At 43.1% G+C, this 25,512-nt stretch overlaps 1 protein-coding gene across 2 annotated transcripts in view; it reads right to left on the bottom strand.

Moving 5' to 3' along the window:
* DEPDC1 (DEP domain containing 1) overlaps window positions 1–25,512 on the bottom strand; it is a 219,415-nt gene that overhangs the window by 47,184 nt on the left and 146,719 nt on the right. For both annotated transcript variants that reach the window (XM_069232451.1, XM_069232452.1), the window contains 2 exons: window positions 21,546–21,718; window positions 14,181–14,357 (listed from right to left, as the gene is read on the bottom strand). In XM_069232451.1, the coding sequence (XP_069088552.1) occupies window positions 14,181–14,357; window positions 21,546–21,718 (350 nt within the window). The remainder of the gene's footprint in view (window positions 1–14,180; window positions 14,358–21,545; window positions 21,719–25,512) is intronic.

Genomic DNA, 25,512 nt, shown 5'->3' with positions numbered 1-25,512 from the left:
ACATCTTACTATCCATCTACCTAATATGACCAAAATATTTTACAAGTAACAGATTAGGCTTCCTACCATCATTAGATTTATCTAAATAAACTAGCACCTTTCTAACATCTAGAAAGTGTAGGGCTTGCTGCCTCCACAGATGAGTTAGGGAAGAAAGTAGGAAGCACAATTGTAGGAAAGTGCCCCTTTTGGCATGGGTACCCTCCACACACCCACACACACACTTTGTCTGATATTGATGCGGACTAGATTGAGTGTGCGCGGGTCTCCTTTGCAGCTTGTGTGTGCTGGTGGGGAGAAAAAGACGAAGTCGACATGGCACCCCCTCAGGGTGCCATGCCTACAAACCACTGCCTGTGGCATAAGTAAGTCACCACTCTAGCAGGCCTTACAGCCCTAAGGCAGGGTGCACTGTACCACAGGTGAGGGCACAGGTGCTTGAGTAATATGCCCCTACAGTCTCTAGAAGTGCAGTGTGGCCATATAAAGTATATGGGTTGGGGTTTTGACATTACGAACTCCACAGCTCCATAATGGCTTTACTGAAGTCTTGGAGGTTTGGCTAGCACAATAATCCCACACTGATGCCTGTTTTGGATTTATTGACGATGCCCCCTGTATTTTAGCCAAACTTCTTGTGCAGCACTGACCAGTCTGTGCCAGGCTGCCACTTCCAGGTGAGCTTCTGACCACACTGGGTGGGAGCCTTTGTGCTCTCTGTGGCCAGAAACAAAGCCTCCCCCTGCAGGAACTTTAACACCTGGTGGTGGGCCTCAAACGTTCAGGCCTCTTGTTACAGTGCCCCAGGGCACTCCACCTAGTGGAGATGCCCTCAAGGGAAATTAAGGAGTGACCACTTCAGTTGGGACCATCCCCAAGGTGTCCAGAGCTAAAGTGACACCCCCTACTCCTTTGCAAAATCCTCCATCTTGGTTTGGGGGACAGGGGCCAATTGGGTCCCCAAAGGGAGCGGACACCGGAAGGGTGTAGTCACCCTTAGGAACAGCAGCCCTGTCCAGAAACAAACATCAACAAAACTCCAGAACCGTACCGGATCTGCGAGTACTGCCCACTCTGCACCGGACGGCCACGGCCTGTGTCCAGGTGGCCCAACTGACAAGCGCTTCTGACCTAATGTCCACCCAAGGCTGATCCCTTCTGTCCAACGACGCCTGCAGTCTAAATCCAGAGGACCCCCTGACCACGAGAGAACCGGACGAAGATACCAGACGCTCAAAAGGTACCACTGCCCCCGCAGCCCCCTGGCCTTGGGGAATCTGACCACTCGTCCAGCGTTTTCCCGCAGGTGGCCCTCCTCCTTTTCCAGCCTTTGGTTTTCAGAAACCGAACCCCAGGACTTAGCCTGCAGCATCTTTTGTGACCCCCCCCTCCCACAGGGTCCCTTTATAGGAAAGCAGTGGGAGCCTGATGCTGTGCTTGCACCCTGTCGCCCATGCGCCTGCACTGTGTGTTTGGTGCAGACCTGTGACCCAGTTCCCCCCTTTAAGCCCCCCAGGTCTGCCATCCCAAGACATGGGTACTTACCTGCAAGCAGGCTTGATTCCAGCTGCCCCCAGTCTCCATAGGTGAGCATGTTAAATCAACACCAACTTTCACCTCTGAACCAGGCTGGCTCCATGTTGCTGGAGGTGGGTGTTTGGGGTTAATTTGAACGCCAACCTATGGACATCCTAACCCACAGAGACTAGAACTGTACGTCTTGTACTGACCTCGAAACTGTGCTAAGAAGTGAGTTCTTAAGACTATCCAGTTGGCATGAAAAACAGTGAACGGTTATACTTCTCATAGTGCCTGCAGCACGCTAACCCATCTCGCTGATTCAATTGCTACCAAAAAGCAGTTTTCCATGAAAGATATTAAGTTTATTTGTGTTTGTTCAAAAAGAGGGCTCATTTTATAAACATCAAATTCATCTCCTATGAAGATGACAGTCTTGTTTTTATTTAGGAAAAACCTTAAGACCCTCAAAGAAGTCTTTCAGTACAGTAATCTCAGGGAATGAACAGTTCCTTTCATGTAACTCCAGTTCTCTCATAGAGGATCTCCACTGATAGTAATAAGCAGTGAATAGTCCCGCCCAGTTGCGGGGACCCTGGAGCGCTTTTTCCATAATATATCTTTAAGTGCAGATGTTAGCCTTTCTTCTGGCAGGCCAGCCGAGTCACTTAAGAGAAGCAAATATTATGTAACCTCTTGGAGTAGGCTACAATGGCCCAGTTCTTCATCTTGTACTTAAATAAGGGGCCAGGAGAATTATGTATGTATATAATCTGATGATGTTTTGGTAAACAGCATAAATGTCTTTTAGAAACCCTTTTTTAATAGAGTATAGAGATGAAGTAAAGCAGGACAGCGTGGCCCCATAAGCTGTCGTTATGAGAGTTACAAATAGAGACCGTGCCTTTAAGAGCCAAGAGTCCACCAGTATCCCATCATGCACAGCAGGTGGCAGTTGCTTCAGTTCTTTTTGAGGCTATGCTTGAATGTCTGTTTGTCTCATATTTATCTCTGTCCACTCCGCCGGGGAGAAGGAAGGGTTGCTTAGGACTTTCCCTACAACAGAACTGGAGGTACAGGTAAGAAATTGTTCCTTCTCTCGTAAGGGATCTCCATCGATAGTCCTAAGCACTGAATAGAGTAGCAAGCCCATCCCTACTAAGAGCTGCAGGTAAAACAGAGGAATGAGTAAGATAGCCATTAAGCAAACAGATTTCTGAGTGAGGACTGTCCTACTTTAGCATCTGCTCTAGAATTTGGGTCCAGGCAGTAGTGCATGGTGAACGAGTGTGCAGATCTCCACGTGGCTCCCTTGCAAATATCCGCTATAGGGATACGCCTCATTAAAGCAGCAGTAGCCAATTTACCCCAGTGGTGTGTGCTTTTGGTCTACTAATTAGTGTCTTGTTAGCTTTTCAACACCACAAAAAGATACAGAAAACTATCCATTGGGAAATGGACTATTTAGATGTGGCTAACTCAGCATGGACCGGACCATAGTTGATTGGTTCGATCTGGGGATGTTACATGTCTTGTTGAGATAAAACTTCCAAGACTCTTCCCACATCTAGGGAATGAAGGGTTCTAAGTTGAAGTTGAGGGACTGTGAAATAAAGTTGATAAAGAGCTGGTTTGATTTACGTGGAAATCAAAAATAATCTTGGGGGGAAATTTTGGGCTAGTCCTCGTAACCACTTTGAGTGAAAGACTATGGTTCGTGAGGACATAATGGTTGGATCTCACTAACCCTGCAGACGGAAGTTATTGCTACAAGAAAGGCTGATATCCAAGAAAGATGTTGCAGGGATGCCTTGTGAATGGGCTCAAAAGGGTGCTGCATGAGACGTGAAAGGACTATGTTGAGTTCCCAAGGAGGTAAAGTACACCTAACGGGAGGGAAAATCATCAAATCTAGGAAATCTTTTATTAAACAGATATTGAAACAAGAGGTTTGTGAAGGACATTTTCTGTAGGCAGTAAGGGCTGCCAATTGAACATTTATGGAAGAGAATTGCAAGCTAGTTTTTGCCAAGCATGGCAAGTATAGAAGAATGACATCTTCTTGGCAAGTCACAGGGTCCATGTTCTTGGAAACACCAAATGTAACATTTCTTTCACTTGAAGGCATATGCAGAACGGGGTGGAAGGCTGCTTGGCTCTTTGAAGATCTCCATGCAGTCTTGTGGCAAGTTCAAATGTCCATACTGTACTAGTTCAGGAGCCATGCAGCCAAATTCAAGGAGAAGAGTATCAGGGTGTACCCTCCAAATTTAGTTAGGAAATCTGCTCTGCATGGCAGCTGGAAATGTAGATGCTCTGACCAGTGAAAAAGTCTATAAGCGACCTCTGACGTGGCCACTATAGAGCTATTAGGACCATCTTGTCTCTCGTGTGGAACAGCTTGATGAGGACAGATGGGATCCGGGGAATCAGTGGAAAGGCATAAAGAAATTTGTCTGATCAGTCGATCCGTAGGGCATTCCCCAGAGTCCCTGGTTGGAAGTATCTCTAGGTGACATTTTGGCATATTTTGTTTTCTGCGGGGACAAAAAAAAAAATATATATTTGGCGTGTCCCACAACTTGATGTTTTGCACAACGCAATCATGTAAGACCCGTTCATGGTTTTCGAGCAGAGCGTTTGCCTGAGCATTCTGGACACCAAGAAGTTGCATCGCCGTGATCGTCTGGTCCCTGGCTATGAGCTATTTCCACATTGTTTGGGCCTTGTGTGACAAAGGCCTGGATCTTGCACCCCTGCCTGCTTGTTGATAGTACATGGTGGTTGTATGGTTCATCTAAATAAGCAAGGACTGGGTTTTGAACGATGGACAAAACTCTCAGCGCCAGGTGGACTGCGGGCAAGTCGAGCAGACTGATGTAATAGGTCATCTTTCTATGACCACTTGCCCTGAATCTGGATAGGATCCACGTGGGCTCCCCAACCTAGTAGAGATGCATCTGTCACTATTGTTTCAGGAGGAACCTGCTGATTAAATGTCATTCCTCAAATCAGGTTGGCTGGAGAACACCCATCTCAGGGGCTGCTCACATGGAGATAGTTTTATCCTGTCTTCCCAGTTGCCTGTCAGTTGGTCCCATTGGTCCTCAAGACATTCCTAGAGAGGGCACGTGGAGATGTGTGAGGAAGATGCAGGAAGCCAACAAGCCTAGAAGACACAATACTGCCCTCACTGTTGGATGGGAGACTTTCGTGAGAGAATAACACTTCTGAAGGACTGGTAAGCGTCTCTCCTCCGAAGGACACTCCTGCCTGTGTTGTGTCAATGAAGGGTCCCAGATAATGCAAGGTTTGGACTGGGATAGGTGCTGATTTGTGGAGGTTGACATGGAGCTCCAGCTGTTAAAGGAAATTGCAAGTACAGTTGCAATGAAGCTGGACTTCCTGAGACTTTGACACCTTGATTAGCCAATCGTCTAGGTATTGGTAGACAAAGATTTTGTTCTTTCTGAGGTGGGCAGCAACTACTACCATGCACTTAGAGAAAGTTCTGGGAGTTGCCTTCAAGCCAACTGGAAGTACCTGGTACTGATAGTGGTCCTGCCCACCATGAATCTCAAGAGCTTTCTATGTTGTTTTGTAATTAGAATATGAAAGTAGGCATCTTGAAGACCGATGGAACAAGACCAGTTCCCCCTGGAGTAGTTGAGGATAGATTTAGTGTGTTACCAGCATCCAGAACTTTTCCCGCTGAATCCATTTGTTGGCTGATTTGAAGTCTAGTATGGGTTGGAATTCATTCTTGTCTTTCTTTTTCACCAGAAAGTATCTGGAATAAATAGATGTTCCTCACTGTCTGTGGGAAACTGGTTCCACTGACTTATTTTAAGACTATGCTGACTTCCGATTGTAGCAATGGGAGATGGAAATTGGACGGTTTGAGGCATGAAGGGCTGATGAATTTGACAAAATACCCATTTTGCACAATATTCAGAACCGAGGCAATTTTTTATGTTTTGCCACTCTGTCAGATAGTGAAAAATACCCCCTCCTCCCCCAGTCGGAGTGGGTAACAGAAGAGGGGGTGGGGAGGGTGGAGTAACCATTCTGCTTCCATTGGTGTTGCTGATATGGTTGTTGGTGCTGTGACTGTTGGGAACCCTGACACCACCGAGAGGTTTGACCCCCCCCCCCCCACCACCAGTATAGGAACGTTGATAGGGCTGGAAAGATTTTCTCTGTTCTTTGGGTTTCTCTAAGCCTACTGTCTTAAGAATCGCAGTTTTCACCTTCATGTGTGCCATCTCCTCATCCATGTGGCTTACAAATACAGTAGAGCCAGAGAATGGAAGATTTAGTATTCTCTGTTGACTCTGGCATGAGGGATACAGGGCAGGGCCAAGAATATCTCCTCAGACCAATGCTGCGGCAGTAGTCACGTGCCCGAAACAGGGAAGAGTCTGCTGCAGCGCTCACAGTTTGATTAGAAACCATTAAGCCTTCACTCAATTGTCATTAAGTCTTCTCTTCTCTGGGGAGAGGTTCTGTGAACTGCTACATGGATTCCCATAATGCCCTATCACATCTACAGAGAAGGGTGGTTGCACTGGCCGCTTTCATGCTGTAGTGCTGTGAACCTTCCGCCTCACAGAGTCCAGCTTTCTACTCTCCTTATCAGGAGGTACTGTAGAAGCAGGAGTAGTGGCACAGCGCTTTTCTGCCGCCACTACAATCACCAAGTCTGGAGACAGGTCAGCATGGAGGAAGACAGGATCTTGTTCCAGAGGTCAATATTTCTTTTGAAGCCTTGATTGAGCTGGTTTAACTGTGGCTGGAGTCAGAAAAAGATCCATAGCTGGTTCTAGTAGACCTGGCACCAGTGGTAGTAATGGTTTGGTAGTAATGGTTGTGATGCTGACCTGTGCTGCAGTGTTTCAAAGATCACTGAGCTTGAGGGGGTTGGAGTCTGCATAGGTATGTTGAGCTTTGCAGCTCCCCTCACCAATGCCTCCTGGAACGGTGATATCATCCACCGTGAAATCTGAAGTGGTGGAGAATCTGTAGGTGTCGGAGACTATCTTCCCATACAAGTGAAGGATGGGTCTGTGGAACGACGGCAAGATCCTGAATGATAGCGTTGTGAATAATGACAATGGCGGCAGCGCCTGGTAGATATCGATGAACACCTTTGAGCTGTGACGGTGCAGACTTGAATGATGGCACGGCCTGGACTGATATATAGGTCTCATTACAGGAGTGTCAACTGGACGCAGGAGTGGCACTGGTAGGAGGCGGCATAGTAGGCTCTGGATGAGGCTGCAATGGTAATGGCAGAGGTGGTCGAGGAGATGACCTGGTGTTGGAAAACACAGTCGATCATTGAACAAGCGGAGTGTGTTCTGGAATACTTTGAATCTGGTGAATAAATACGCCTCCTTTGTCCTTACCTCCTTTAGTCTTGTCAGTGTTAAAAGACTCAGACTGCCTTCGACTTAGATGTTGCCCGTGATGGAGACCTTTAAAGGTGCCACAACAGATTCGGACCTTGACGGCGAGTGTTGACTGCTTTGGTGTCCAAGATTCCTCAACGTTGAATGAGGTTTGTGTGTCCATGTTGTGCGATTCTTCGACATTGACCCACCTTGCCTCGATGATGATCTTCTGCGCTTCCTCAATGTCAAACCAGCTGTTGAGGGCCAACAGGTAGGTGCCGTAACTCTCCTCGAAGTCAACTGGGACCGATGGCGTTTTTTCAGAGTTTTCTTTGCTGCACACACTCCAGAGACAAAGGACAGAGCCCTGCTAGAGGACTGACCCTCTACTCACTGTGAGGTTCCACCTTCAGGCTGTGTCTGTTGTCTTCATTGCTCCTCAGTGCCAAAGTGGCAAATTGTTGTCCTTCAGGATACGCCTGGAAAAGTTCCTGCAGTGGTGACATGACTTTCTGGAAAGCAATGACACAGACTTCATGAGGGTCTGTTTTGGCCTTTCTCCCATAGGCTGGGCATTTTTCGAATAAAAAAAGGCATGTTATCCGACTAAATACCTTAATTTTCTGTCAGGTAAAAAAGGAAAAAGCCAAGGAGAGATCCTAAAGGTCGAATAAAATGGTTGTCAAGAAAAAATCTAAGATGTTGAATGAAAAAAGCCAAATTTGGAGAAGTTTAATGCTCCAGGATCCTGCCAGCAGTTGCAGTGATCTTCTGTAAGCAGTTACAGCCACCAAATGCATTTTCATCAATCAAATTTGTAGCTTTGCTTTTTTGAGATTAAGCAAGTATGGCAGTATGACATTTTCCTGACCAGTAATGGGATCATGACCGTTGTATTGGCACCAGATGAAAATTCTGTTCCACTTTAACGCATAACAGGACCTTGTAGGCCGCCATTCGGACTCTTTCAAAACACCCATATAGTCATCAGGTAGCTTTAAATCACCATACAGTCCGATTTCCTATACCGTCCGATTTCAGGCGCATGCAGCCAAATTCAAAGATTTAAGGCCTGTATGTTGCATTTGGCCCATAAGTTAAAAGATTGGGTCTGCATAGCAATTGTTTGTAATGTAACAGGGACAGTTGTAGAACTTCGGGGTCCAACCATTGTCTCAGACAGACAATCAGGTGCTACTATAATCACTTTTGTTCTCAAATTCCGTAGTTTGAGGATTACGAGTGTATCACTGAAAGCTGTGGAGAGATGTAGACAAACTGAGTTGACAACTGATCAAAAGAGCGCTACTCAAGGAGTTCATCTTTGGTGCTCTGGATGCGAAGTCTAAGTGTTTTTTTGTTTTGAGTTATGGCTAAGTTTAAAGTTGGAGTATCCCATTCTGCAAAAATAGTGTGTACTACTTCATCGTTTAGCACCCATTTGCGACTTTCTTTGCAATGTTAACTGAAATAAATCTGCCTCTACATCCTGTATACCTGGAATATGGGACAAATGTGAGTGTTAGATTTCTGGATTGGTCAGAGTTTAATTTGTCCATGGAAACAAAACTACCAATAGTAAAATTTGACTTTTTCACTGCCATGCTAGAGAGTTTTGTATTGCAACTATCAAATGTATCGAGTCTTCCAATTGTATGTTCTTTGAGACCACTGATCTCCAGAATATGTTGACCTAGCACTGCTCATTACCCAACGAGTTTCTCTCCAGAGTAAGCTGTTTTAGAAGGAGTATTTTTTGTTGATTTTGGTATCATCTTTGATACTGGCTTTGCAGTTGCTTTTGGTGTTGCGGAGGTTGGTATGGCCATCTCAGGTTACAAACCTATGATATAAATACCTTTTGTTTTTGAGTCCATATTGCTGTTTGAAGACTTTCTGCTCTTCCAGACCAACCACTTTCAAAGTCTCTGCTTTATTTTTCATTTGCAGCATCTTCTTCGATCCTGGCAAATCGTGAGAATGGTAAGATGCTGTGTCACAGGTTTCAAAGATGATAGACAAAGCTACGTAGATCTGAGTGAGATTCTGTGACAATAAGCGGTTGGTTAGACACCAAAGAACAAGTTAATACTTTTGGTAATGCTTTTTCTGGTAGATGCAGTATCTATTTGTGGATTCCTCACCTTTCAAATATCCCAGTGTGCCAGCATTCCACAGAAACTTTTCTTCATAGCTCTAATCATCAATGAGCACATCACAATGCCACCACTTCGGATTCGACTTCATGTGACATCATCGGAGCCATAAGAAGTCCTCGGTGTACTGACGTCAGTTTACAAACACTTTCTTCATGCCTTCAGGCAAAAAGGTGACACCAACATCATGACTGCAACAACATGTGGCAATCCACACATATACACAAATATGTATATGAAATAAGACATACATACATAATATCAAACAGATTTCTTTTTGGCATATGCAGACAAGTAACGGGGAGGCAGGTGGGTTAGTGAGGCATCCACAGGTAGACATTGTATCCACCAGAAAAAGCATTACTGAAGTTAAGTAACTTGTTCTTCTGATGGATAATTCTAACTGTAGATTCAAAAACTTTCAAATAGAATCCCCAAGCAGTCCTGCACTCAGAGGTGGGTGCCTGTGTCTGTACCAAAAAATCTTGCAAAATAGAATGAATAAAGTGACCGTACCTCCTTGGAGTTTAAGCAGTAGTGCTTTGCAAACTAGTGTAGGGAGGCCCAAGGTGCCACTTTTCAGATGCCAACTACAGGGACACCTGTAGCTAAAGCAGAAGTTGAAGACTGAGCTCTAGCAGAATGAGCTCTATTACCTTCAGGTGTTTTTTTGTTAGCCATGACATAGCAGATCTTTAAGCACAGGATGATCCACCTGGACAATGTCCTCTTAAGCACTGCTTTTCCCTTCATCTTGCCCACAAAGACAACAAACAGCTGATCGTCCAGAGAGCGATCACTAGTTCTGTCCACATAAAAGCTCACAGCCCCTTTTAGGATCCTAACGATGAAGCCTTTCCTCCTCTTTAGATAGATGTGGAGCAGGATACAAAGTAGGAAGGGTGATAGACTGGCCAAGTGGAAGGGAAAGCAGGAGAGCAACACTGGTTCTCAATACCAACTTATCTGCACAGAAAGCCATGAAAGGGGGTTTCAAGCTTAATGCCTGCAATTCACTAACCGGTCTAGCTGATGTTATGGCAACCAGAAAAACAGTTTTGAAATTAAGTAACCTCAAAGGACAGCTATGTAAGGGTTCAAATGAAGTGCCCATAAGATGTTAACACTAAATTAATATCCCGCTGATGCATGATAAATGGAATGGGAGGATATTGATTAGTAAGTCCCTTAATAAACCATAGCACTATAAAGGACTTAAACAGGGACATAAACAGGGTATGTTGAGTAAACAAATAAATGCATAAAGGGCAGACAAATATCCTTTAGCTGTGGCAACTGCAAAACCTTGCTGCGCCACGGAAAGCGCAAAACGTTAAATATCAGGCATGTGGGCTTTTAAAGGGTCACTCAAATATTCTCTACACACCACTTTACAAACCTAGTCCCATCTGCCAGCCTAGACCAACTTGGTGGAGGGTTGCCTGGCCGATAAAATAACATCCACCACATCTGGGTGAAGAGAAAAAGAACTCTGGTTGCCCTGTTCAATCTCCAGATATGCAAGTGCAGGCTCTGGAGGTGGAGAGTATAGAACCTGAAGAAGGTCTGTGTAACACACCCTTCTCGGCCAATTCATAGCTATTAATATGACTTGGGCCTGGTATTGGAGAATCTTCCTCAAAACGTGAAGAAACAGGGGTGTTGGAGGTGGTTGAGGGGTGGTACTGGAGGACGCAGAACGACAGGATGTATGTGTTCTATTGAGTGGCAAACCTGTCTCTGGGGGACCCCTCAGTTAGACCTAAGATGTGAAGCACCAACTCTGGACGGAGACACCACATGTGATTGGCTGACAAATGCAGACAGACTGTCTGCACATACATCCAGAACTCCGGCCAAGTGATTTGCCGCTATGCAAAACCAATGGTCCTGAGCCCAGGACCAGTCTCGAGAGAGTCTCTCTGCAGAGAAGATTTGACCCTATACTTCCACGTTTGACGACGTACCACATTGCTGTAATATTGTCTATCAAGCCCGGCACTGACTGACTGCAAATGAAGGGCAGGAAGGCCTTGAAAGCCAGACCTATAGCCCGCAATTCCAACACACTGGTCTCCAGAAGAGATTGTTTCAAATCACAGTCCTTTGATCTCCAGATTCCCCAGATGTGCTCCCCACCGTACAGTAACTGTCTTTTGGGAATCAACAAGTATTTTGAATAGTATCCCTGACCCCGTTCCTGCTCTGGAACCAACTCCACTGCTCCCTTTAAAAGTAGGGATTGGACCTCCTGTTGGAAGAGCAGAAGATGGTCTTCTAAACAAAAACTCTGTTGGGTAAAAGGGTGGGGGAAATACCTGAAAGGGCAGGGTGTAACAGTTTTCAACTATACTCAAAATCCACAGGTCTGTAGTTATGGACTTCTGCTATAGTAGAAAATAGGACAACCTTCCTCCCACTGGCAAAGCATGCTCTAAGAAGGTGAAACTAGGGCAGCTTTCCTGTGACATTGGCTTGGAAAGAAGAGTAAGAGGAGGAGGAGGAGGAGGAGGAGGAGGAGGAGGAGGAGGAGGAGGAGGAGGAGGAGGAGGAGGAAGGCTGATGGGCAGCTCCTTGCTGTCTAACTTTGGTATACCCTCTGTAAGACTTGTAAAGTGGATTCGAAGACTGCTGCTGGAACTGCTGCCTGCCACAAAAGTAGTAGTTCCAGCCAAACCCCTGGAACTTGCGAAGCAGCCTGTGATCTCTGGGCTGAGATTGAAAGCCTAAAGATCTCACAGTCGCTTTTCTCTCTGAATCCCTCTAAGGCAGAAACAGCTTTGGCGTCAAATAGTCTTGCACCATTGAAGTGCAAATCCACCAGAACGTAGCAAATAGAGGTCTCCATTGCTCTAGACATAGAATCAGCTGAATCCAGGCCAGACTGAATAACATGCCTTGCTGCCACCTGGCTGTCATTTAACAGGTCCACAAAGTGTCTCTGAACATCATCCAAATGACAAGCAGCCTCGGCAGACTTCAGAGCCATACTCCCCAAAGAAAACACCTTCTTTGCGGATTACTAAAGGATCACCTGGAGCACGCTTGTACCTTCTGGCAATGGGTCGACACACTGCAGGGCTGACATAGATTTCTGCCAACTGTCCAACACGGGCTCAGTTAAAGCCTCATTAAAAGGCAATTGTGGTTCTGATACAGAGGAAGCTGAATGCAGTACTCTCGTCAACAGGTTAAGCTTAATTTCTGGGCAATTCCAACATGTCTGCAGCCTTTCTTATTACTGCATGATATGACATGACCTCAGGAAGAGGCATGTCTTTTTGGTGATGATATCTTTGATTCTGGGAAAGTGTCCAAGTCACTTGCAACATCCAGTACTTCAAAATCTGGATCATTTAAAAGAATCTCACCCTCTTCCAGGCCAGATCTTGCTGGGTACACAAATGTTCCTCCTCTAAAAGGCGCTGAGCTTCTCTGGGGATCTATGACTTGAATGCAGTTGTGGCGCCGGAGAAGTCTGAACTGGCGCCTGTAACATCACTTGCAGTGCTGGAGACTTTGATACCTGGACCGCAGAACCCACTGGAACTGGAGTTGGAAGATGCAACACCACATGGAGACATCTGATGTTGGAGAGGGTGCAATCAGTGCCATTGACTCCTTCAGAGTCTCAACTGGCGAAGGAGGCACCTTCCTTGGTGCCAGAAAAGACCAGGATACCTGGGCCATCGGCATCAATGGCCGGAACGGCACCTGCTAGTATTGCGCCAAAAAACCTCACAGCAACTACAACATCTGACCCATGGGGCCCGCTGGCACACCAGATGGAGTCAAGGCCCTGCTAAAAATGCTGTACATCGCATTTAGCAAGCTGAAAGGCTCTGTTCCAGGAGCAGGGAAAGATGCATATTCTTGCCCCTGTTGAGGAGGTGGAGGAAGAACTGGAGGCGAAGGGCCCACCTCTGACTCCGAATCAGTAGGTGAAGTCTGAGGGCTCAAAAGGTGATGCCTTACAGGCTGCAGGAGACGGAGCCAGAGAGCCTTCTGCCGACCTCTGATGCAGAGATACCAATGTCGGAGAAACCTCTCTCGAAGAGAGATGTCGAGAACTGCAACACCGCTTCTTCTTGTGCTTCCTCTGAGATGACTTCGAAGAATGAAGAGACAGCGACTCCGAACAAGGTCTAGATTTCCAACAACTCCTTTCCTTATTCCTTGCCGTGGCCATAAAAAGTTTCACCTCTCTTTCAAAGTCTTCGGGTTCATCTTCTGACAAACAGGTGCCGACGTGGCTGCAGGTACAGTGCACTGTGGGAAGGGGTGCCTCACAGCCTCTTAAAAGCACTGGTATTTTTTTCTACACTTAAAGCCTATCAGGCTGCATTTTTACCATCAAGCACAGTGTTGAAAGTCCCCCCTCGATAGAGGACGTACCTTAAAGGTAGACATCCAACAGCAACATTTTGAACATTCAGGATAAACAGCATGCAATAGATTTCCACTGGACATAATATCACAAATTTATGGTTGAAAGGCATTCTACAATGTTAAACCCATGGAAGAATTGCTATGAACACAGTGGAGAATTATTCAAACATTTGACCATCAATGATGATCCTACTATGAAGAAAAAGATTTTCAAACCCCATACACAAAATGTGAAATATTTTAGTAATAGAAGAATACAGTAAAATACGGAAATTATGTTCTTAAGGCTCCATTGAAATGGCACTGAACATTCAGGATATAATTGCTTACCAACAGGACATTTCGGGTTGACGGAGAAAACATTTAGACTTTTGGGTCATTCTAAGAAAAGTGATGACACACAGTAATGACAGTCAAAAACAGGGAGGTTCCTTAAGATAAGAATGAAGTACAATGTACCAATAGACAAGTATTCAACTCAAATAAAACCGGTAATTTTCAGTAGTATAGAATAAGCAAAGCCAACTGACAGTAAATGTACCCTGTAGCTTTCTCTTGTATATATAAGACAAAAATATAAGCCCAGAGAAAAGAATTTGTTTGAACTACAAAGTGACATTTTTTTTAAAAATCAAACTAAGGGCTTTGTTAATTTAGATATTATAAAGTTAGGTAAGATATTAATTTACAGAGCCTGGACACATTGTACAATGGTTGCACTTACCGGGACCTTTTTAAGGTAGTCTATATGATTCTGTACTGCAATCTGCAAATACACTGGTACTTGAAGAATTTCTTGATGGTGGTCCATTAGAAATGAAACTAATCTTGTGGCAAGGAGTTCATCAAGGTCTACTTCCTCTGCACAGCAAAGCACACATCGAGAAAAAGTCTGTACCATCTAAAAATGTAAATAGGAGGAAAGCCAAATTAAACGATATTTTTAGGTTACAAAAACTGCAACACTACGACGTACAGACACAATACATACACTAAGTTGGACAGTAGTCACTAAAAATAATTAACATTTAGGTAATGTTCTCCAGTTCTGGTATTTGTTATAAAAATGCATTTTATCACCAAGCTGATAATACACACATTTTCTACCTTTACTTTAACAAGCAGCACAGCTGCACAAATTGACATGCATTTTGAAGGAAACTCGCCCATGAAGGTCCTTTGCAGTCCTGCCAATCTGAGCAAGCCTACAATAGCACCCTACCAAAAGCCTTAAAAATGGAGTGGGTTTTCACCTGAAGATACTTTATAGTACTACTGGGCCACTTTTGCATTTCAGCGACAACAGATCTACCGTGTGAATGTATGAATATTCTTCTGGGTGGTCCCTCTGCCTTGCAAAAAAGTGTATATGAAAGGAGTGCTAAGGTGCACTGCTCTTGTGAAACCCACTGCGTGTCAGCCTGGAACTTGGTTTATTGTTAAGTTTTTTTTTTTTTTTTTTTTTTTACAAAAGGTAATGCCATAAACAATCCATCAGGTACGGTCAATAGAATATACCATGGCAGAGATGTTGCTGGAATGAATTACAGCAAGAATTACAACTTTATATACAGCATCAAGAAAACAATTTTAGGACATTAAAAATTGCAACATTCTATAACATTTTTAAAATCTCAATACCAGCAGCCATCTTCATTTTGTTGCTCACACAAGATATGTGCTAAAGTACTAAGCAAGAGGAAAGTTAAGTGTATATCTTTCTAGTATGATACAATGTATTTTCAGATTTAAATATTAATGCTTTAGATACATTTGGGAGATTTAATAAGCAAAAATAAGTTGCTGGTAAAAATGTGGGTTGAGTATTTTCAAGTGCAGTTTAAATACGAGGATAAATTTAATAGAGGTACAGTATTTTTTTTAACTGGTAGATGGGCAATTACGAGTGCTCTGTCAGGAACACTAAACATGCTTTGTTTTTTGTTGCCTTTAGAGTCTCACAACCGTTGCTGAGGACACATGGTGTACCAACAAGCTCGATTTAGCTTTAGCTCGGACTCCACGCCCCTTTGGAAATAAATCAACGTTATGAGTGCAAAGCAGACTTTTAAACAGAGTGCTCGAGCTGGTGAGAGGTTGTGTTTCCTGGCTCATCCGCCAGATCCGCCTGGCTCAGATGACTGAGTAGGAAAGAGGTTAGATCTTCCATACAAAGTGTTACCAACGAAGCAGCTTTTCTACCAGAAACACTTCTTCCACAGAGGATCGATCAGAGGAGACTTATTTTGAATTGGCATTTCAGGAAATAATTTCAAGATCTTTTATGCGTTTTTGGCAATGGACAGTGGTAAAGAGTCTTCCTAGGGAGGTTAAGGTCATTTAGAAGAAACTTCAGACTGTGCTATATTTTTTTTAGCAAAAAAATTGGGCAAGTGGATAAGACAGGCCTATAAAAATGGGTATTGGTAAACATACTGAGGAAGAGAGTATTTGGACAATAGGAGAACCTGAAGTGCAGGGCCACCAGGTAAAACAAGTTAACTACACATTCCGCTGTACGTAAATCGAAGAGGTTTGGCAGTTTGATTAAGAATAATAAGGATAATATAACAAAACTGAGGAAAAGGCTGCAAAAGCCCAAAAAGAGCCACAAAGTGGTGCATGTGATAACTCCACAAGCAGTGGAGATGTTAAACTGAGTTGTTCAGATAATGATTCTGACTGGCTGAGCAGGGTGGAGGTGGGGGGGCGTCGGAAACTAGTGAACTAGATACAACTATAAAAGAGATGAGGATAAGAGCTTTAAAGAGCAATGTGGTGGCCACATGTTTGAGGCGAAAGGTGATTCTGAGTCAATAATGAATCAAATTGCACCGGCCCACCATTTAGCTCAATATGTTAGGCATTGGATTACAAAGGAAATGCCCCAAAAAGTAAGAACGCTTGTGAAACCTAACTGCCCAAGTCCTACTTTATCTACCAAATAGTGTTCATCCCAGAGTTGAATTTGAAGACAGACCTTTCTAAAGTTTGGTACAGATCCTAGAATGGGCCAGATAAGGGAATGAAAGTATATCAGGACAGACTCCCAGATATATAGGGACCACTGACAAAAAATGTTCTGAAGAGATTATTTTTTACAACTCAAGTTCGGATGCTGAAGAACTACACAAATGGGTGCAAAGGGCAATGTGCCTCTTCGATAATACAAACTCAGAATTATGTATGGAAAGACAGAGCAGTCTTTTCAAGAGGATTGACCCCAAGCTGTCAGAATTGGCTAATAGATCTGTAAGGGATGCGTCCCGTACGTGGGCACATTCAATTCAATCCGAAAGGTTCAAAGGGATATTAAGTTTTTTCAAAACCGAAGTTTTGGTGGGGTCAGTAGAATGCACAGTTGATTCACTGGCCATAGCCAAGGATTCACACATGCTTTGTTTCCATGGGGCTTTAGACAAAGTTCTTTTGAATTCCTCCTGTAGAAGTAGAGAAATAAGGCACATTTACCAGAGGAGAAAGAAAAGGCAAAAAGGACCCACCCTCGGGGGAACCCTTAAGTAACCCTAAACGGGGTTGGTCACTCTCTAACGTGACTCACCTATCAGAGGGGGTCAGGGATATCCTCTACCTGGCCTAACCAGTCAGATGCTCCCCGAGCCTCTGCACATCTTATTTTCAAAATGGCAGAATTAACCGGCCACCTGGCAGAGCGCGGTGCATCTAGCTAAGGGAGGGGCTGGACAGGGCGGTGTTCACTCTTGTCCTTTGGGTGGTTTTGCCACATAGCCAGATGTGCTGGTACAAACTGGATTATGCAAGGAGTGCACCAAATGGGCCATTCAAAGCAGTCTGATGCCACTTACAGGCCACCACACCCCAGCTCAGAGACCCCTATTTCAAAGGGAGAGGTGGTCTCAACTCGCCAGTGCAGGTAATCCTTTGTTCTGCCTTCCTCTGCTTGAGCAACGTTAATCAGCAGGAGGGCAGAACAGTGTCTGGGGTTGGCCGCAGCAAGGGCTGGCAGCCAGACCCCGTAAGGCTACACAGGCAAAACGGGGGGGATCCTCTAAGGAGCCCCCAGAGTATAGAGGATCATGCAGCTAGCAAAGGAATCTGTGTAGCTGCACGATTCCAACATGTTTGATACCAAACATGCCTAGGTTCGGAGAAGCCATTATATAGTTGGACCACACGTATTGACCAGTGTCCACTACATACCTTAAGACGGCATCCCAGCACTTCCAAAGCTCACAGAATGGAGTCTGGGGTTTGTAGGGGTACCCTGCTCATTCAGGAGTACAGTCACACTTAGGGGCATGCATCCTGCCCTTGGACTGAAGGTGCCTACCAGAGAGGTGACAGTGTTAAAGTGCAGTGACCGCAATATAAGGTAAGCCTTATATTGGTGGTGAAATGAGGCATGCACCATTCCACTCAGGCTGCAATGGCAGGCTTGCAGAGACAGTTTGCATGGGCTCCTATGGGTAGCACCATACATGCTGCAGCCCATGGGAGACCTCTGGTATATCAATGCACTGGGTAACTAAGTACCATATACTAGGCCTAACATGGGGGCACCAGTATGCAGATTGTGGAGTGTAAAGTTTACCAGCAACCATATTTAGAGGAGGGAGCACAGTCAACGGAGTCCTGGTTAGCAGTATCCTAGTGCACTACAGTCTGAACACACTGACACCAGGCAAAAAGTGGGGGTAAGTACGTCAGAATGATGTTACTTTCCTGCATGGTGCAGTTTTAAATATATAAGGCTAGTGATATCTATGAAGTCATTTTAGGATTCAAATACCACTTTGCAAAATGAGAATGGAGACAATGCTCCCTAAGGAATTTTGGAGAAATGTAATGATAATTAACATTTTAAAGTAAAATGCCTGGTAACGCTTGCCAAAATATTTTGGGAGTTAAAGACTACTTGAAATGAGACCCGAGGATTCCCTTGCATCGTACTCTGGAAAATCCTAGTGGTAGATGGTGCATTTATAAGCACATTAGATTAATTTGCCTCTTTGGAACATTGTAGGAACTAAAGATCATTATGTAGGACATAGGCTGTTTAGCATTTGTCCCTACAATCTTTTTTAAACAGATTGTAAGATTTAATCCGCTAGACCCAATACACGAGTCAGTTATACAACAAGCGATTTCATGGAAATATGTCAGCAAATTGTGCCTTTAACTTTTGGGCTAATAGCACTGGCTAATACGTGGTACAATTTAAGCCCTCTTTGAAATTTAATACAAAAATGGTGCCTTCTTAAGAACTTTAGTCCGAACCATTGGTTAAAACTGGATTTAAAGAGCTGTGAGGGACCGGGGCAACTGATCAGAATGAAAAATCACTTTAATGCATTTTAACCGTTTTCTCCTACTAATACTTAGGACATGTAGAGGCAAATGTTGCATTTTATAGCTTAGAATGCCATTTACTTTGGTTAAGACTTAGCCTGTAAAATCCACTGTACATAAAAACTAAGACTACTAAAGGAACCTTGTTTATGTACATTAACTGCAAGAGGGAGAAAGCTATGTACAATGCTGTGGTGCTGCTCAAGAAATAAACTCCAAATTAAGTTGTTAAAAGGTTCCTCTTAAAAGCTTTTAAATGCTATTAGCTCAAATATATATTTTTAGAGTAAAAACATCCATTACAAAAGGCACCATCAAATTAGCTGTCCGTCTCAAGTGTAAGGTAGCTAGAAATGAAGTCATGAAATATTATCTGCAAATCTCTAGGTCTTGAGTTTCTTTCTAAAATGTATAAGCAAGGATTCAGAATGCACTTTGGTTTGGAGGCTGGTTCATACTTCCACTGCCTGAACTCTAAAAGTTGTCAAACAATGTTTCTGACTTGACAACCTTCAGCAGGAGTTGGCAGCTGCGCCTCAAGGAAAAAGATGGAACTTATTTGGATACATTTTTCATTAGAAATCTGCAACCGGTTCCGCAGAGTATCTTATGCACACTTATGGCTGATTTAAAGAACATTATTTTCAGTGCTTGGAGCCAGAAGAATTGGTGGGCGTTCACAGAGGTGATACATTTTTTAAAGGCTAAATACAGACCCGTCCATCCTATTGTGTAGAAGATGGATAATACTTTGGTCAACCCAAGTATGCAAAATGTCCCTAATGAATGTAAACCAAATAAAATAATTTACCATTTTTATTCTATATGGACAGGTCCGAAAAAATGAGTTAAATTTAGAGATAGTAAAATAGGGTTTGGTCACCAATGAAATCTGATGTTCAAGATTCAATGATGCATTCAGTATCAGCCCTCGGTTTTGCACTACCATTACTGGCTATGGGACTGTGCTCAGAATGATACCACATGCAAAATGCAAGTATCTGGCCACTACAGCTTTCACCATTCAATCAAGTTGATAAAGAAAAAATGTGCAACCAGTGCAGCATTGACGTAAAAGTTGAAACCAATACTTTAGGGTTCCTCAAGCAACATTTTGTTTCCAGGCTACACATTGGGGACCTCTGCCCAAGCAGAACAGTTTTATTAAAATCTGTGCAAATAACTACTACTTGCAGCCACAAACTACACCTGGAAATCGCCACTCTAAAAAGCTGGCATTACAAGCAAAGCCCAACAATCCAGTTCACAGACTTGAACATGCTACCTGTAGAGTTCATAGGCTCACATTTGGTACCTAGACCACAGCAGCAAAGCAGTCCGCAAGACAAGGATATTTTACAGCACAACCAAATCAAAATGCAGTTAACACAGAACATACCACATGAAGACATCGACCTAATGGTGAACAGAAAAGAGAGGTAGGGAAAATGAGTTTTATGGGCTTGGTTGGATAAATATGTCCACAACTTCCTATAGAAAAGTGAAGGCTCTGGGAACGTTGTTTTAGATAGGCATGTCTGTGGGCAATGTATCACTTCTGTGTAGTTAAGTGGATCACATTTATGATGACTGAGTGGAATGGTCTCTGGGCAGTGTGAGGAGAGATAGGTTCATTAGGTACTTAAATGCTTCTTTGTAGAAGCCTTGAGTGAACACCAATGAACTGAATCTCTTTCATATGAAGCCAGTGACAATATTTTAATATGGAGTTTTTATGATCCCAGCCAAAGCAATTTAAGACATTCTTCCTTTGGATTACTTATTTCTGAAATGTTATTACGGCTGATGGCTAAATCTGCTGGCCTAACAAATTGTAGTTGTGGCAAATCTACTTGACTTAAGATGTAATTATCCAGAGATATTTCAACAGATGAAGTTACTGGCATGATTGTTCAAAACACTTATTAGAAAAGGTTATTAAATACAAAGGTCTGAACTTACTGACACTGAACTAATGAAGTTGTTCCATTACTTTTCCACTAGTATTGCTTTGGCAAACTATGCAACTATTCAGCTGAATAGCTCACATACATTATCAGTTAATTTCAAAGGGCTATGAAGACTGTACTGAAGACTTCAACTGTAGTACCAAGATGTCGAGGGGATATTAGCTAGCAAAAGTCTTTGATAGCACCAGCCCCCTCTCCTCCACAAACCCCAAAAAGCAGTGTAAACTGCCACAAGTTGCACTCGGGCCAAAGTGTTACCGCTGATGGACAGGATGCTAGTGGGAGATGGTGTTACTCCATAAGAGCAAACAGAAAATGTTATACCAGTTAGCGCGAGTAGCTCTCATCTCGGCCAATCTATCATTGACTACTTATTGGACACAAATAAAAGTACAATTTAAGCAGCACAGTGGGCTAAAACAGCAGTTCCACTTCGGCACAGTTTCTCAGTTACAATACCAGCCCCATTTTGATAAAACTGATTAAGTTAAGGTAGTTGTAAAATAAAATCCAATCCTTAACTAAGGAAATTGCCAAAGGCTCAATTAGACAAAAGAGAAATTACCCAATCGAATGCAGAAACAGAGAAGAAAGGGTTCCAATAGAACAGCTAACTCCGTACCATCTCACTCAGCAGTCCAAGCATAACCAGAGGCCTCACAAAATACATTAACATTAAAGACCTAATAAGAATTCATTTCTTAAACACAAAACCATCCATTTCCTCATCAACATGGATAGCACAGTTTTGCTCAAAGCAGTATGATGTGAAATCACAAAACACTTACCAAAGACCTAGTTCCTATGACATCATGTAATCGAGGCATATCCACATTTTGGCTGATGCGCGCAATCATGCGCATTAGAAGTTGAAGTTTTCTGCGATTTGGTGGAGGTAGTAATAAGCAGCAAAGTTGCAAGGCTTCAATAGCAACTTTTTCTAAATGAGGCTGGAGTAAACCTACAAGTTTGAGAATAGATATTGAATACAAGACAATTACGATTAAAAGGAGAAAGAATCAAAAGTTAATCAGAATCTAAGTTAGTCAAATAATGTCAAAATGTTAATGGGATTCAGTCTGCAGGAAATCTTGTGTTATAATTGAGACAACACATGCCCTATGGTCCTACAGCATATTTAGTTGGTAAGGAAGTTTAAAAGGTAGGAAACCTAAATCATTCTGAATATAAAGCATTCCACAAAGCAAATGCAGTGTTGAAAATATGATGGGGGGGGGTCAAGAACTGCAAAACAGAAGCTTAGCAATGCCTGTATTATGGATCTTTATGCTCATTCCTTTTATAGATTATGGCAATAGCATTGCCTAATGATCCATTGCTTGGTAAGACAAAATATGAGGAGACCAAGACTAATGTGGACACCAATTACATGTCCCCACTACCATCATGTGCAACCTCAGTATACTGCACTTCTCATTTACTTACCAAAAACATGTACCAATAGCACATAACTGAGACAAGCTGCTAGGATGGAAATCAGTATTCAGAATGAACAGGGCATATGGACTAGAAGTGTAAGTACTAAAACTACTATACCTAGGTTAGTAACCTTTTTTACACTTTTACATCCAGGTCCCTCCACTGTCCTAAACAAGAGGCGATAATCAAAGGAAACAGACTACTCTGCATTTATAAGGGTGCAGAAATCTTTTTAAACAGCAGGAATGCAAGAATACCACCCGCATCATTACCACGTAATAAGGACCTCAATATTTGTTGTCCATCTTTTTGGAAACTATTGTAAAAAGCTTGAATTCTGTCAAGGTTTGGATGAAGTCACCTTTAGCATGGACAGATGAGAACAGTTTCTGGATTTCTCGCTAGGGACAGGGAAAGGCCAATGGTCCCTTCTTTTTAGGAAATTACTTTTCAGAGTTTTTTGGATGAGACACAAAGAAGTTTACCAAAGCATAAAAGAACTGCACATAGTAAACACATTCTGACTCTACCCCACTTTGCATCACTGAGTCTTTGCCTTGAGAAGATCAAACCTAATGTATCTAGCTGAGGGATAATAAGACATCAGCTAGTATCATAGGAACAGGAAGGACAACGTGAGCTCTAAAATATTGGGACGGCGTCTGCAAGGTAACATTTTTAAATTACAGCCATAATGATCTTTATAACAGAAATAATCTGTTTTTACCATTGTTCTGCAATGTGAAAGCACTGCAAAAAACAGGTTGAAATATTACTAAATTAAATTCCAACAGCGTTGACCTCTTAAAATGTGAAATCTGTGTTGTGCTGTGTCCTGCAGATTTCAATAGCGATACCCACTGAGAACACCATGTTTAGGTATATTCAAGAAAATCACAAAAGTCTTAAGGGCTGGATTGCCATAATCCCGGGGAAGATCAAGCGCCATGCTAAAAGGAAGCAGCAAGAGGTTGAGCTGCTGATGAGCTGTGTGGGTGGCAGGGTTTTGTGGAGTTAATATTGCTAGATAAGGAACTATAGGCATAGGTAAGTATGTTACCCATCAGTACCGCCAGAGGCAGTTCTGATATTTCTCTATGAGCAATTTAATGCACAGCTTCCCCAGCTGAGCACACCTGAAAATTAAGCTGCTAATGAAGGAAAAGGCTCTGGGGTTTTTCCCTCCCCAAATGAGCACCAGTCAAAAATGCCAGAAGCCCATGTCTAGGTGGGATCAAATCAGAAATTGCAAATGGGGGGCAAAGTGTGGAACAATCAGCTTGCGAGGAGCATGCAACAATCATTCCTGATCTGGTTGGCAACCTCCCAATTGACTTTAAGTGGCTGACAATAGAACCGTGGGTAAAGGTACAGAATACACCTAGAAGGCACACTCCAGTGCTGGAGAAAGAAAGGTATGTGGCACAGTATTTAACTGGAACCTGGGGGCAGCCAGTTAACACAGCTCTGGAAAACTATCGGCCATCCAACTGCTAGACTCCTTTCCGAAATGGGGAGGTCTGCATTGCAAGACTAATTACTCGGGCCAGGTGATTGAAAGAAATGGATTTATTAATCTTTTTGTTTCCAAGCAAGGAATTCCATGTGCTCTCAAACAGTGTGAACGTTAAAGTTCTGTAATCAACATTTATGTTTTCTGGCTAAAATAAACAAATTATAAAAACCATAAGCTGGTTAAACTCTGGGTGCTTTAAGCAGAAGTCATGTCGATTGGCATTCAAGAAACCAGAGTGCCAAACCAAAATCTGATGACTTTCAGTATTACTGGGAGGCCAGATCTTGACACATGAAGACAACAGTGGGGGTGAAAATCTTCAAACTAGTATGATACAAATACTGAAAGAAAGATTCTGTGCTAGTCCACACAGCAATATCAATGTTCTCACTTGCCTGAGGGAAGAAAGACATTGATCTACAAGTAAGAATAATTTCAGGACATTCTATGAAGTTTAAATTTAACAGGATTTAGCTGTTTCATTGGAAACCTTTTGATGAACTACGTCCAGTTGTTCCTTCTTTCATATAAAAAAAAAAGCAAAGGTGTAACTATTCAATTTCTAGCATCTGAGGTCCATGGCAAGCAGGATTCTCTGCCTGCTGTCTGTCCAGGTAGGCCATTACAGTGGTATAGCTGCAGACAAAAAGGGTAACGTGTTCTTGAAGAGATAATGAAGCCTAACTTTTTCAGTTCTAGAATAATGAAGTAGAGATGCCAATCTTCCCATGAGCAAACTGATTAAAAAGTTGATGGTTCCTCCACTTAAAATCGACTGAGCTGTAGTTTTTTAATTCTAAGTTACTGGAACCTTCAAAGAACTCATTTTAATAAAGTGGCTATTTACCTGGCCACATAGTACATAATCTCAGCTATTTACTGGGCGGCCGCCAAACTAGTACATAATCTCTGCTGTTAGCCCGCCACAAGCTAAACAGTAGAGATGATGTTCACTTTGACTTGTGGCCAGATAACAAGCAATGGTAGGGTGGTAGCCATCTTGTAATGAGAACGCAACATGTGAGGCATTTGAATGCAAGAGCTTATCCCAATATACAACAGTTTGTACAAAGTTAAGTGCATGAATTATGCTAAGATGTTTACAGATGAAAAACAAAATCAGTTTTTAATAAAAAAATGTTATTTTAATATTCAGATTAGACATGCAGACAGTCAGACTGCAGCACAAAACATCTCTGTGCCATATCCAGAAACTCCTGAAACAGAAGTTTGATTCACCAAACTTCTATTTCAGGAGCTTCAGGATAAGTCACACAGGTGTTTTGTGCTGCAGTCTAAGACTGGTTGTCTGCCTGCAAATATGGTTTTGAAGCATCTTATATAAATGTTTCATTCAGTCGTGAGATTACATTGGTAATGATCATGAACCTTCTTTTGATGATTTTTAAGGGGTGGGCTCTTTTGGCGCTTCGCATGGAAGGCCTCTAGGCTTCTTTCAAAAGGGCAGGTTGTGCTTGCTTAGTATTTAAAGCCTGATAAAGCAACAGTCGACAAGCAGCAGTAAACCGGGGATTAAGATACAAAGGTACTATTTAGGTCCTAGAGAGAGGGAAGCGCACAGAAGGAAAGTGGTGCTTGGGGGCAGTGCTTTGGGATATTTGCAGGGGGAGAGGGAAAGGGTGGTGCTGTGGGAGGGTACGTAAATTGAGTGAGACATTAATGGGGCCCCTGCAAAAGTGAATGCGGGGAACATGTAAATAAGGCATCTGGATGTTTGACAGGAGATTACTCCGCAGCCTGTGAGCAAACACACCTGTTCATAGTATTCACAGAGTAGG

The sequence above is a fragment of the Pleurodeles waltl genome, chromosome 4_2, assembly GCF_031143425.1.
Source record: "Pleurodeles waltl isolate 20211129_DDA chromosome 4_2, aPleWal1.hap1.20221129, whole genome shotgun sequence".
NCBI classification, from domain to species: Eukaryota; Metazoa; Chordata; class Amphibia; order Caudata; family Salamandridae; genus Pleurodeles; species Pleurodeles waltl.
This window is presented reverse-complemented; position numbering and strand designations above follow the sequence as displayed.